We start from the raw sequence: 14,089 nt of genomic DNA, 5'->3' as shown, positions 1-14,089 counted from the left end.
ACATCTCTCTAACCAGATAAGAATTATCATAGGGCTAGCCAGTTAGCTCAGCTTGTTAGAGTAAGGTGCTGATAACACCAAGGTCCAGGGTTCAATCCCTATACCAGCCAGCTACTAAAAAAACAACAAAAAAAAGAAGTATCACAAAATTGAACAGTATGCCAGGAAGTAATCAGATCAGCTACTGTGCTAATGATTCCAGAGCTCCTCCTTTGTCTCCACCACCTCTTTACCAGCATAAATGGTAGGAGTAGGTAGCTCTACTCCTTAGAGAAAGGGTCACTATCAGCCTACACGTCCATCTCTCAAATGACACCTTATCTAACACATCCTGTCAGCCATTCATGTGCTGCTTCCACTGAGAAAACACATACCACTTCCCAATATCTCAGCCCTCCCAAAGGCTCTCAGGCTTGACAGTGGTTGTGTGATACCTGGGCCGGGGCTATATTCTCTGCCCCACTAGGGTCCAAGGTATGTCAGCCTTTAGAAGGCACCTTAGTGCACCAAGACATTGTACATTCTGGGGCTATCACCTGATCCTCCTAGAGTTACTTTGTGCAAAATTGAAACAGTGTGTGGTACTAGCATGTTTCATTCTATACAAAAATTCTCCCTCCCTCCCCTACCCATTTTAAACATTTATATAAATTCTTATTTAAACAGTAAGTTAGAAATCTTATTTACATTAATTTCTTTGTTCTTCCAAAAGAGGTTCTAAAATCACACTCCCACACTTAATTGGATATAAATGTTCACCTAAATTGGTTTGTACTATTGTTTTAAGGAGAGAGAAAGGGAGAAGAAAGAATCACCAGCTAAACTGTTTCCCCATCTTCTACAAATAAATATAATACGGATCAGAAGCCAGTTTGCCAAGGGTCTTGCAGTAGAACCCACGAATAAGTCAGGGTGTTTGGGCCATTTCTCCTTTTCTCCAAACTGATGCACTTCATCCTTTGAGGTATGATTTATTTTTGTTTTTCTCTTCTCAGTCATGTACCACATGGAGCCCCTGGGCCGTCACAAAGCCCATGAGGCTGTCAAGGTTTGGGGATTCCTCTGGTACTGGCATCAGTGGCCAGTAGAGGGCCCACAGTGCTGCAGGCCAAGGTTCAGGGTCACAGTCCCTGGCTACTGTAGGTATCACAGTGCATCCTCTTCACTGCAGCCCCCACCAATCATGAAACGGAACTCTTGGAGGTTTGAGACACCATGGAAGTGAACAAAAGCTCCAGCAACCACAAAGATGTGAAACAGCTGATGAGAGTGAAACTAGAGGGGGGAAAGATAAGGGAAGGAGAAACCCATACATTATTAAGTCAGCTAAAGATACTTAGGATCATTTAATCTAGTTTATGCTGAGCAGAGGGCAGGGAATGGATGTGACTGAGATCAAATTCAAGGTGTCCACAGATCCTGGAACATCCATTAGGCGTATCACATTCTACTGCGTTGAAAGCCAGCTGTCCCTGAAGAAATCAAGGTGCTGCCGCTAAGCTCTAGATGTGAAAATATGAACACTTAACACTGGAGTATTTGGTGAACTCAGGCAAACGACTTACAGCTCTCTTGCCAACAGACCACAAAGGTACCAAGGACCCCTTGACTCCTGGCAGTGGGCCATGGTTAAACACAGGGGCCTTTTCCTACTCAATGCTGAAGGACATTTTTGTCATAAACAAGAGTATTATAGCTATGGTCATTTAAATGTTGCTCTATGGTAGAAAACCAAAGGGGTTTCCAGGAACAAGTGGAAGGTCACAACACATGGTCCCTAGAGTTTCCCTCAGCTCTAAGACTCTAGAATTACATGAACAATATACAATATCAAAAGATCTGGCAAACGGAGCCTTTTACTTCCTTCTCAAGTCATAAGCTGGTCTACTGAAGCATGTGATACTACTTCTGATTTTACCTGTTCTGTGAAATGCCATTTCACATCACAAAAAGAGTAGTCAATTGTTCAGTTCACCAAACGTCACTTCAAAAATTATACTATTCTCTCATTATAGTCTCAAAATGAAAAGTACAGTGGCAAAGCAGCATTTATCAAGGGAAAGACACTGATGATAGAAGTGTAAACAAGAAGAAACCAAAAGTCACATCCCAAGAGATATTTCCTAGGAAACCATAGGGGATTCATTTTCCCAAAAAAGGGGGAGAAAAGGATAAAAATCCCTCCACATTGATGTCAAAATTATGATGAGGCAATCTCAGAAAGATAAATTAACTAATTTGAAACTCAAAGGACTGCTTGAGTTCAGGATTATCTTCATTTTACAGATAGCTAAACTAAAGAGATTAGACAACCAGTTTAGTCTATAATAATCAGCAACAGATTGAGGAACAGAATTCCAAAGGTCAGATTTCAAAATAAACAACACTCCAATTCTGTACTGTTGAAAATGTTCCAGGCCCTTTATATTGGTCTTTATATTTTCCTTTCCCCCTTCTCTTTTCTCCTGTTACTATTGACCACAATCCAGTTATCTCTCCCTCTTCCAAACAAAGGGACATATATACACACTCAATCCCTCATTACAAATCACTGAATTTTAGTATCAAAAAGGAACTTTAGAAATCTGGTCTCAAAAGGACAGTAAAAATCTGGTTCACCACTCTCATTTCATAAATGAGGAAACAGAGACTAAGACTGGCTAAATGACTTTCTATCAGAGTACAGTAAACAGGAGCACAAACTCTGATATGAAAACTCGACTGTCGATTCCAATTCCAATTCTACCACGTAATAGCCATGTGCCTTGGGCAAGTTGCCTAACCTCTCTAAGCCTTAGTTTCCTGATCTGTAAAATGAAAACATTAATGAGTCATTAGACCATATAGGACTAATGTATTAAATGAGGTGATCCATGTAAAGCAGTTGTACTATGCTGGGCATGAAATAAGTGCTCAATAAATGTTACTTATTACTGTACTTATTGTCCAGAGAAACACAACTAATTAGGGACTGAGTTAGGACTACAAGAGAAGTCTCACAACTTTGAGTCTAAAACTTTTTCGATGCATCACTTCCCAGCCTGCCAATAATCCACAGATATGTACACACGCTTAATCACCCTTGATCATACTTACCCAGATATCACATTTGCCAGGAAAGAAGCGTTCAGGGATCCGGGCAGCATACAGGGCAGCTCCCGTGATATAGAGGCTGGCCATCAGCATCAACCAGCCTATCTGCCCTATGGTAGCAGCCTTTAAGAATCCCTCCGAGATGACATAGTGCAAGGTAGGAATGATTCCACTCAGGCCTAGGCCCAAAAACACTCCTAGGAATCACAAGAAGAAAATAAAGTGAAAATGCAGAAGAGAAGGGGAGAAGGGGAGAAAAAAAAAAAAAAAAGGCAATATTACAGCCACAGTACCATTAACTCTATAAACTGAATATTTCAAGGTAGAATACAACATTAGCTTTTTTTTCTTTCAAAAAAAATTTTTTTTTTTAATTTGACATTTATCATGTACAACATGATGCTGCTTCTTGTTTTAAAGGAAAAAGAAAGTTCTCCAATCTCTGGGACACCATCGCACAAGACAACACAGCCATGTTCTAAAGATCTACTTACAAATGCAAGGAGCCTCCTGCTAAGAAAGGCTTAGCTTAATAAGTCAGCAGTCTTTAAGGGTTTAGAATTATGTTGCTAAGTGTTTTAGGAAAGGATAGCTTCAGGAGTTTGTTTAAACCTCCCTTAATGCTGCCCTTTTACAGACACATATTACAGTACAGAGCAATTTTACACCTTTTATCTTCTCTTTGAAGTAAGCATTCCTAGGGTGGGGGAGGCAATGAATGATCAGATAATGTGGGGAGGTGGGTGATGCCATAAAGCTAAAATACTTTCAGTAGTAATCTAAAAGCTATGACCTATAATTGGGCACTTAAAATACGTTTTTAAAAATGCTTAGAACAAATGACCTAACTTGGGGAGGGGTGTGTGTGGGTGGGGACACTATACTGAATAAGATGACAGAGGAAAAGAGAGAAAGGCATGCACTTCTGAAAGTTTGTAGGCCCCCAAACAGCAAGCAAGTACAGAAGTCTGTCAGAATCACTCAGCCAGAATCACCCTACTGCCTTCGAAGTCATATAAAGCAGTGTTTTTCAAACTTCTGGATATGACCTAGGTTCTAAGACCAATTAAGTGAGTCTCAACAAGCATTTTTTTAAAAAATGAATTAAAGGGCCGGCCCCATGGCGCACTCGGGAGAGTGCAGCGCTTGGGAGAGCAGCGGCGCTCCCGCCATGGGTTCAGATCCTATATAGGGATGGCCGGTGCACTCACTGGCTGAGCGCGGTGTGGGTGACACCAAGCCAAGGGTTGTGATCCCCTTACCGGTCACAAAAAAGACAAAAAAAAAAAAAAAAAAAAAAAAAAAAAAAAAGAATTAAAACTTAGAAAAAAAAAAGCAATAGACTGTGTTGCAAGTGGAGGGCTAAGTACTATTTTGTAAAAGTTGTGTAATTTAAACAAGAAGTCTTCAAAAAGTTCGTGGAAGGATTTGTATTATCTTTTAATTCAATTTTTCCACAAACTTTTTGAAGTACCCTCCTGCCTTGCATTGAGTGTCACCCCAAAACTTGACTCCCATCACGGTAATTGAAAGGTGGGGCCTTGAAGAGGTGATCAGATTGTAGGACCATGCCGTAGTGAATGGATTAATAATGGTGGTCATGCGCATGGTTGTGACAGTTTTAAAAGGACAGCACACAAGAGCCCTCCTCTCTGCTCCACCATCTTCTGTCATGTGAGACCCCTGCATTGCTGTAAAGCCACCACCAAAGAAGACCCTCACCAGATGTGTTCTCTGGACTTTGGACTTCCCAGCTTCTGAAACTGTAAGCAATATTATTTCCTTATAAATTATCCAGTTCCATGTATTTTGTTATAAGCAACAGAAACAGACTAATATACCTTGTACATACATAAATTTATGTATACACACATGTTTAGGGTTTTAATAGAAAATGTCATGATCAAAGTTTGAAGCTTTCAGATCCCCATACCAGCCAGCTGCCAAAAAAAAAAAAAAGTCCACTGATCTAAAACCACTTTGAAATCTGCATGTCAACCAAAGCAACACAGGAACTCCTTGCCTCAGCCAGTAACTGCTCCTACATTTTGACACGCAGAATTAAGAATGACCCTTGCAAAATAAGTTGTCATTTGGAAAGCTTTCTCAACAGACAAGAAACCTATGACTTGCTTTGGACATTACCCAAAAAGCTGCATAACAGGGAGGCACATACACAGGATGCATATGTGTAAATAAAATGGGCATCTAAAAGAGAAGAAGAAAATGGCAATGGTGATCTCACAAAAGACAGGAACCAAACAGGCCTAAATAAAAACCACTTCCTACCTCTACTAAAGAAAAATGATCTTGGCCCTGTCCTTTCACTTGTTCTTTTCCTCTACAAGGTTAGGGTTAGGGTGAGCAAAGGCTGTTAATGGTCTTGCCTATCCTTCTCTTAAGTCTCAGGAACTTGGTTCTTCCAATGTATATAAATAGCAGAATGCTCAGCTCTACTCAGCAAAGACATTCTTATCTCCTGTGCTAAAGCAGGCTTAACACAGTACTACTAAGAGCCAACCCTGACCACTGTTCATTTGCTCATATGAACACTTAAAAAAAAGGAAGAGGACAGAATGCTGAAACAGTGGTCATTAACATAAAGTTAATTCTACCTCTAAACTTCTAGGTAAACGCTCATGAACCAGGACTTGATTTTAATACAAAATGACTTTTTAAAAAGTTGAAAGGAAAAATACTCCTTTTAACACTGCTTGTTCATTCTCAGGAGGCAATGGGTTTGACACTGGGGATAAAAAATTGAAGACACAGCCCCGGCTACAAGATGTGCACAGTCCAGTGGGAGACAAAAACATCTCTGGTGACTCCATATCCCTAACAAGAAGGCTCGACCAAGGCACTGAGGGGCTTTTGGCTTTCCACGATCTCCAGCTAACCAGGCTAACTAGGCATTACCCTAAATATAAATAGCCCCTTTATCCCTACATCGAAGACATGTATGATGCCTACTTTAATAGAACACAATCAGTATGGGGTATCTAAGCATATTACACATTTTAACATGAAAATATAAAACAAAACAAAAAATAATGACAACAATAAAGAATCAATCGGTGCAAAAAGTACATTCCAACCTGAAAGAATAAGAGAAAATCATTGTTTATTTTACAGAGGTTACAGAGCCATCATCTTATGAACAGTGTATGGCCATAAACTCAAATCAACAATACTGCCCAAAATATATCACCTCATCCAGCTCACCAATGCCCCTGAACCCTAATGCTTTACGACAGGTAATGAACACCAAAACAGCAGGGACACTGTTAGAAAAGCCCCTTGACAACAGGAACTATGATTTATTTATGGTTGCATTATAAATATATAGAATAATGCTTGGCAAATGGTAGGCCTTTAATAAATGACGGGTGAATAAATTAATGTCCAATGTAAAACCTCCACATGCTCTTACCTGCTCTTACTCCCCGATACTGAGGGGTGGCAAACATGTCCCACTGGGAGACTATAATGGCCGCAATGCCCAGCACACAGATGACAATCAAGTAGATGAAGCAAGGTTGTGGATTACAGTAGAAAGAATAATAAAGCCAAGGAACAAAACTTCCCATAATCAGAAGAGCAATACCAGAGTAATCCAGTCTAGGAAAAAAAAAAAAAAAAAAAAAATCCAATTAATGCTAAAAATTACTGCCCATTTACAGGTTCCAATTAATACCCCATGATGTGAGCTATCAACAACAGCTAAGAGGCAAACTGAGTTGCTTGCTTTAATTTTTAAAAAAAGTTTCCATGAGATGGTATCAAAACCTCTGCCAACTCTGCTGGATGTTTTCCCCTAACCTACTAACTCTAAATCATTGAACAAAATATGGACTTTGCAGATACTTACTTAGAGAAGAGCCGGGAGACCCCTTCTGAGTGGCAGTAGACTGTGTGGAAGAGCCATGAAAAAGAAAGGCAGAGAATGGCTCCCAAGAAAAATAATCCAAAGACCACCTTCTCTTGCAGAGGGGCCACAAAGGAGATGTTTGGGCGAAACATATAAAAGATCCCCAGGCACAGGAAAAATACACAACCTAGGAAAAGAGTATGGGAGGTAGACAAAATATCATCCTCTTGAAGAGACAGTGTTATATACTGATTCTGTTTTCAATCCTTCACAGGTTGCAATAATATCTGAATCAAAAGTTCCATGAGAAAGATTTTCCAAATAACAAGCTTCTCCAAAGTTTTGGCTTACTACAAACATGGCTGGTATCATATATGCTTCAGTTTCATAAAGTGAGTACATCTAGGAGCATAATCCAAAAAGAAATCACAGTGCTGCTACAACTTAAAAGACTAAATGAATCTACTATACTTATATCTAGAATGAAATTTCATTTATACAGTTTTGGGCACATACATTGTAGCCCAGCTTTCAAAGGTCCATTCTGTTTTTGCTTTTGTTTTTACAAAGAATTCCAATACTCCCACACCCTGCCAAGGAATACAGCTTTCTTCCACCAATTGCTGTCAAGGAGCATTATGCTGCTTCTCTGGTCCTCATGAGCTGGCTCAGTAGAGTTAAGAACGGTAAAATGCCGGATTCTGGTCAAGATGGCAGAATAGACGGTTTCCAGCGTCACCCTGTCCCACAAATCAACCAATTTACAACTATAAAAATGTAACATCAGCCAAGCTGGGGCCACTGGAGCTCAGGGGAAGAGGAGGAGAGACCTACAGAGTTCATGAAGGCAGGAGAAACTATGATGAGAGAGAAAAAGCTGCTCTGAGCGTTTCAGGCCGCGGCTGCTTTAAGGCTCGAGCTGATGAGTGCATGGAGCAGGAGCTGACAGAAGCCACAGCTGTGCTCTTCGGATGGAGTTACTTGGAGGCAGCAGGAGAGAAGAGGGCCCTGGTGGCCCCCAGAACACCAAGACTACTAACAGGGTTCCCATGGACCCACGCAGGAGCAAAGAGCCAGAACAACTGAAAAAAGGGAGCCATTCAGAGACCAGTGAGTCACTGCAAGGGACCGGTGCAGGGCCCGTCCCATAGGAAGTGTTTGGAGCATGGATGGTGGGCGAGATGGGAACACCAGGAGAACACTGGGACACAGCAAGGACAGACGACCTGCCCCCCAATCAGCACAGGACCATTCAGAGGAGAATGGTCAGGAATGCAGAATTACATGGGGAGCAGTTTGATGAAAAAACTCAGGCCCAGATCAGAGATTCTACAGAACACAGATCCACCAAGTCTCTGGAAAGCCAGAAGTACCTGTAAGATCAACCATTAAACCCTGAGCTGCACAAAAGCCTTCCCTAGGGAAACAGCAGCAAAGCAGCAATTTAAACAACCACACACTCAAGTACTAGATCCCACAGTAAGTTCCCTCATGTTAGAAGCAAAGGACCAGCACCTTGGGGCCTGCTTGGGAACTGGAGGCTTGGATCCGGGGAATGGATCCCACTCCTACTTCCAGGCAAACTGTGCCAGCACCTCGGGGCCCACCTGGGACCGAAGCATGGAGAAGGGGACCGGACCCCCCTCCCACAATCAGGCACACCATGCCAGTGCCTTGGGGCCCACCCGGGGACCTGGGGCATGGAGAAGTGGACCGGACCTCTTTCTCACAACCAGGCACACAGCACCAGCGCCTTGGGGCCCACCCAGGGACCCGGGGCATGGAGAAGAGGACCAGACTGCCCTCCCTCAGCCAGGCACACCACGCCAGCGCCTCGGGGCCCGCCCAGGGACCAGGGGCATGGAGAAGGGGACTGGACCCCCCACCCCCAACCAGGCACACCAAGCCAGCTCCTTGGGTCTCGCCCGTAACCTGAGGCATGGAGAAGGAAACTGGACACACCTCCCACAACCAGGGACATGGCACCAGAGCCTTGGGGCCTGCCCAGGGACCAGAGGCACGGAGAAGGGGACCAGACACACCCCACAACCAGGCATACTGCCAGTGCCAAGGAGCATGCCAAAAACAGCACCTCCATGTGGGTGGCCCACCACAGTCTCTGTGATAGCCATGGCTGCCACGAAAGCAACTAGACACCACAACCACCGGGAGTGCATTCACACGAGGAGAATCACCAGCAGAGACAAAGAAAAGAAGAGGATGTCTCTTTCCACAAAGCCCATTTCAGAGTGACAGAAGAAGCATCTGCTCTGTGATAATATTGGGGGACCCGATCACATCTCTCAGCATTGGACAGATCATCTAGGCAGCAAATTAACAGAGTAACTATTATTCTTTCAGAAGGAGAGAAGAAATCTAGGGTAATTAGAGGGGGGAGGGAAAGGGATTGGACAGGGGGCATAAAAAATGATTACGATTTGTAACAGTGTATATGCTAGTAATATTGATTTGATCAACATACCTCAGTGTTCAACCCCCCAAAATATGTATAATCGATTTTGATTCAATAAATAAAATAAATTAAAAACAACAACAACAAAAAAAAACAGTAAAATGCCTATTCAGGCCATTTCATAACCAGTTCTTAAACTGTTCTTTTCCACAGTAAGATACCATGCGCTTAATGCTTAGGAAATGGCTACCTAACACAAGACACAGAAATTCGCTAAGTGATTCTGTTTTATATCAGTTTGGTAAAAAAAAAAAAAAAAAAAACTGCCTTGAGTTAGAAGTCAGCAACCAACTTGATTTGCCTCTATTCTACTCTCACTATACTAGCAGGCAGGAATTTGGAGGCACTGTAGAAATCAAATGTGTGATAAAAAAATGCAAGACAAATACAATAAGGTCAGAAACTATTTAGTATACTCACAAGGTTATACAACCATCAGAACTATCTAATTCCAAAACATTTTCATCACCCCAAAGAGGTTCTGTTTCTGTTATCATCCCCCATTCTCCACTCCCACCAGCACTAATGTACTTTCTATTTCTATGGATTTGCCTGTTCTAGACATTTTGTGTAAACAGAACTATACAATATGTGGAATTTCTTTCAACTAAACAAATGTTTTCAAGGCTCACTCATGTTGTAGCATATACATCTGTACTTTGTCCCTTTTTATAGATAAGTAACACTCTATTGTATAAATATACCATATTTTGTTTATTTACCAGTTGGTAGATACTTGGATTGTTTCCACTTTTTTACCTATTATGAATAATATTGCTATAAACACTCCTGTACACATTTTTAAGTAAACGTTTTCAATTATCTTGGGTATATACCTAGGACTGGAATTGCTGTTAACTCTGTTTAACTTTTTGAGAAACCCCCAAACTGTTTTCCATAGGAGCTAACCCCATTTTACATTGGTAATATGCGAGGTTCCAATTTCTACACATTCCTGCCAAGTTTTATCATTTTTCCACTCTTTTGATTATAGCTATCCTGGTGGGGGTGAAGTGGTATCTCATTGCATTTCTCAAAGCATCTGATTTGCATTTCCCTAAATGACTAATGTGATAAACATCTTTTCATGTACTTATTGACCACCTATATATCTTCTCTGGAGAAATGTCTATTCGGAGCTTTGCTCATTTTTCAAAGTGGGGTTATCTTTTTACTGAGTTGTAAGGGTTCTTTATGAAACCCTTGCCAGATATATGACTTGCAAATATTCTCTCCCATTCTGTGGGTTGTCTTTTCACTTTCTTCATAATGTCCTTTGACATACAAAAGTTTTTAATTTTTATAAAGTCCAATTTATTTTTTATTTGATTGCTTATGGTCTAGGTGTCAATTCTAAGAAATTGTTGCTTAATCCAAGGTCACAAAGATATGTGTCTCTCTTAAGACTTCTATACTTTTATCTCCTACTCTATCCTTTATCTCTATTTTGAGTTAATTTTTGTATATATGGTATGAGGGTGGGGTCTGACTTCATTCTTTTACATATGGCTACTCAGTTGTCCCAGCTCTGTTTCTTGAAAAGACTATTCTTTCTCCCATCATATTCTTTCTTTAATATACAATAATAATAGGGGGAAAAAAATTACAGTTCACATTCTACTTTGAACTAAACTGAAATTGAATTGTGAATTTTCTAAGTAATGACTTTGAAAAAAGCAGCTTATTTCTATTGAATAATATCTTCCTCTCGGTGCTCATTAAAATATTTTGTATAGCAACTTTTCCTTGGCCTGGTTTGAGGACATTGTCTTAAAATCTAGTAGGAAAAATATGACTTAGTTGTAATAAAATCATAGTGCAAACTAGGATAACCAAAGAGTAAACCAGTGAGAAAATTCATCATCAGAAATTCATAAAATAAAATGGTAAATCCCAATATATTTTTAAAGTTCTGTCCTTACTCTCAAATTTAGTCATGAGCTGCATAACTAAGTTCCAGTCAACAACAGACCACATGTTAGACAGTGGTATCATATTTTTACTGTACCTTTTCTATGTGTAGATAAACAAATACTGATCATTGTATTATAACTGCCTACAGTATTCAGTATAACAACATGCCATACAGGTTTGTAACCTAGGAGAACAGGCTATACTATATAGCCTAGGTAAATAGTAGGCTACATCATCTAGGTGTGCATAAGTACACTCTATGATGTTCACACAAAATCACCTGATGCATTTCTTAGTATCCCTGTCGTTTAGTGATGTGTAACTGTACATGAAAATAAAATGGAATAAAGTGAATTACCAATTCATTATGTCATTGATATTACATACCTAAGAGATGTGTCCAGATGTTGCCTGTCTCTGTGTGTATTCTGAAAATGCTCTTAAAACAGGCCCGGAAAGAAGGCATAGGAGGCCGGTGTCCATGTAAAAGGAAGTCGTTATCCTTAAGCCAATCTGGTAGTACATCATGAGGGATTACTCGCCATCGACCTTCCCACACCTGGAAGAAGAGTATTACTAAACATCTTTGTGATTTTAGTTGGCAATTTAGTAGCACTGGTCTCAAACGACTATCTCTTACCACATTGTTTTATAATGGGAAAAATAATTTATTTTCTAAAAGGCAAATATATTCAAAATGTACAAGGAGTCTTCAAAAAGTTCATGAAAGATTCATATTATCTTTTTTTTTTCCTTTTTGTCTTTTTTACTGACCGGTAAAGGGATCGCAACCCTCGGTGTCGCGCCCGTACCGGGGACCGGCAACGGGATCGCAACCCTCGGTGTTGCGCCCGCACCGCGCTCAGCCAGTGAGCGGGAACCGGTCTCCACATGGGATCCGAACCCTCAGCGGGAGCGCTGCACTCTCCAGTGCGCCACCGGGCCGGCCCCATATTACCTTTTAATTGTATTTTTCCAAGAACTTTTTTGAGGTACCCTCGTAAAACGTCCCATATACTGCTTTCTTAAAAAAACAGACTGAGGGGCCAGCCCATGGCTCACTCAGAATAGTACGGTGCTAATAACACCAAGGCCATGGGTTCAGATCCTATATAGGGATGGCTGGTTCCCTCACTGGCTGAGCGTGGTGCTGACAACACCAAGCCAAGGGTTAAGATCCCCTTACTGGTCATCTTTTTAGAGAAAAAAAAAAACAGACTGATGAAAAAGATGTTTTTAAAAGGGAGGAGGAGGGAACCTTTCTTAGAAAAAAGGGAAAAGTAAATAAATTTATAAAACAGGCTCTCGAGGAAATGTTTCAAGTTTCATTTCAGTCTGGCCAAATGTGGGGTGAGGGGTTCAAAGACCCACCCATATGGACCCTTCTTCATCTTCCACAACTGACTCTACACCTCTGAAAAATCCCTGCAGTAGCTATTAAATATGAGCATTTATATATTTAATATTCCTGTTGATAGAAGAATGATATAGAATCACACTTTTGTGCCTTTTGCTAAAATCTCTCCCTTCCCCTTACACTCTCTTCTTTTCCCACCACAGCAAATATGATTAAGTAAAAAAGAAAGAGCACAGGAATCAGAAAATCTTGGGTCTCTGATATTAACTAGTTACATAAGCTTTAATTAATTATAAAATCTCCAAGCCTCAGTTTCCTCATTTATAAAATCAGCGTTTAACTACTTCATAAGGAAATTATGAAGATCAAACAAAATGACACAACACACTTCATAAATGAGTTGGTAATTCCTAGCATCCACCCTACCATCCCTAGGGGCTGTCACCCGCCTGAGAGTGACCAATCCACTCTCCTTCTAATGCTGGAGATATGTATGGCGAAATCAGCTCAGCATTACTGCCCTTCAAGTCCCTTAGCCCCCTTTGCTTCATTGTCTCTCCACTATCAGACTCTAGAGGAAAAGGGATCAGGAATTTGAGATCCCCTCCATAGAAAGTTTGTCAACCTCTGCACTCTGCTTCTTTTAATGTGTCTCAACCCAGAGACCTCACACCACAAGGAACATTTAGTACTAAACTAACTTGTTCCTGCTAGCCGGAAAGATGTAAGGAAAAATGCCAGGCAATACATTTCAGTTAATGTGGGCTCAACAGTCCTTCCAGTCTATTACCCTAAAAAGCAAGAATCAGACTACAAATCAGCAGGGTTCACCTTCAGAGAATGACCTGCACCCCTACTCCCCAGGGGCCTTGTGACAAACACGGCCAAGACACAGAAATTTGGCTCGTTCTCCAATATGCAGAAAGATTGCTGCTTATTCACCAGCTACAGTGCCCATTCCTTTCGCTCCATAATGTTTCCTGTCCTCTGCTCTCTTACTTCCTTATTGACAATTGTAAAAGAAATGACCCTTTGTGTTAACACCTCCTCTACCTCAAAAGGAAATGAAGACTACTTAAGAACAGATGTGCCCCCGCAAATAAAGAAAACAAGAAAAATAAGAAAAAAGAAAAAGGGCCAGCCCGGTGGCGCACTGGATAGTGCGCCGCTTGGGAAGCGCGGCGGCGCTCCCACCCGAGGGTTCGGATCCCACATACAGACCGGTTCCAGCTCACTGGCTGAGCGAGGCGCGGGAGCAACACCGAGGGTTGCAATCCCGTTGCCGGTCCCCGGTCTGGTACGGGGGCAACACTGAGGGTTGCGATCCGTTGCCGGACACGGAAAAAGACAAAAAAAAAAAAAAAAAAAAAAAAAAAAAAAAAGA

General features: G+C 41.2%; 1 protein-coding gene across 1 annotated transcript in view; it reads right to left on the bottom strand.

The window, feature by feature from the left end:
* Positions 1 to 955: 955 nt before the first annotated feature.
* ADIPOR2 (adiponectin receptor 2) overlaps positions 956 to 14,089 on the bottom strand; it is a 93,379-nt gene continuing 80,245 nt past the window's right edge. Inside the window, exons 4-8 of the mRNA XM_008572434.1 lie at positions 11,736 to 11,907; positions 6,962 to 7,148; positions 6,524 to 6,711; positions 3,097 to 3,290; positions 956 to 1,275 (exon numbers count right to left, since the gene is read on the bottom strand). Of these exons, the coding sequence (XP_008570656.1) occupies positions 1,147 to 1,275; positions 3,097 to 3,290; positions 6,524 to 6,711; positions 6,962 to 7,148; positions 11,736 to 11,907 (870 nt within the window). The 3' untranslated portion in view covers positions 956 to 1,146. The remainder of the gene's footprint in view (positions 1,276 to 3,096; positions 3,291 to 6,523; positions 6,712 to 6,961; positions 7,149 to 11,735; positions 11,908 to 14,089) is intronic.

The sequence above is a fragment of the Galeopterus variegatus genome, unplaced genomic scaffold, assembly GCF_000696425.1.
Source record: "Galeopterus variegatus unplaced genomic scaffold, G_variegatus-3.0.2 Scaffold784, whole genome shotgun sequence".
Taxonomy (NCBI): domain Eukaryota; kingdom Metazoa; phylum Chordata; class Mammalia; order Dermoptera; family Cynocephalidae; genus Galeopterus; species Galeopterus variegatus.
The sequence above is the reverse complement of the archived record's forward strand: the minus strand, read 5'-3'. Positions and strand labels throughout refer to the sequence as shown.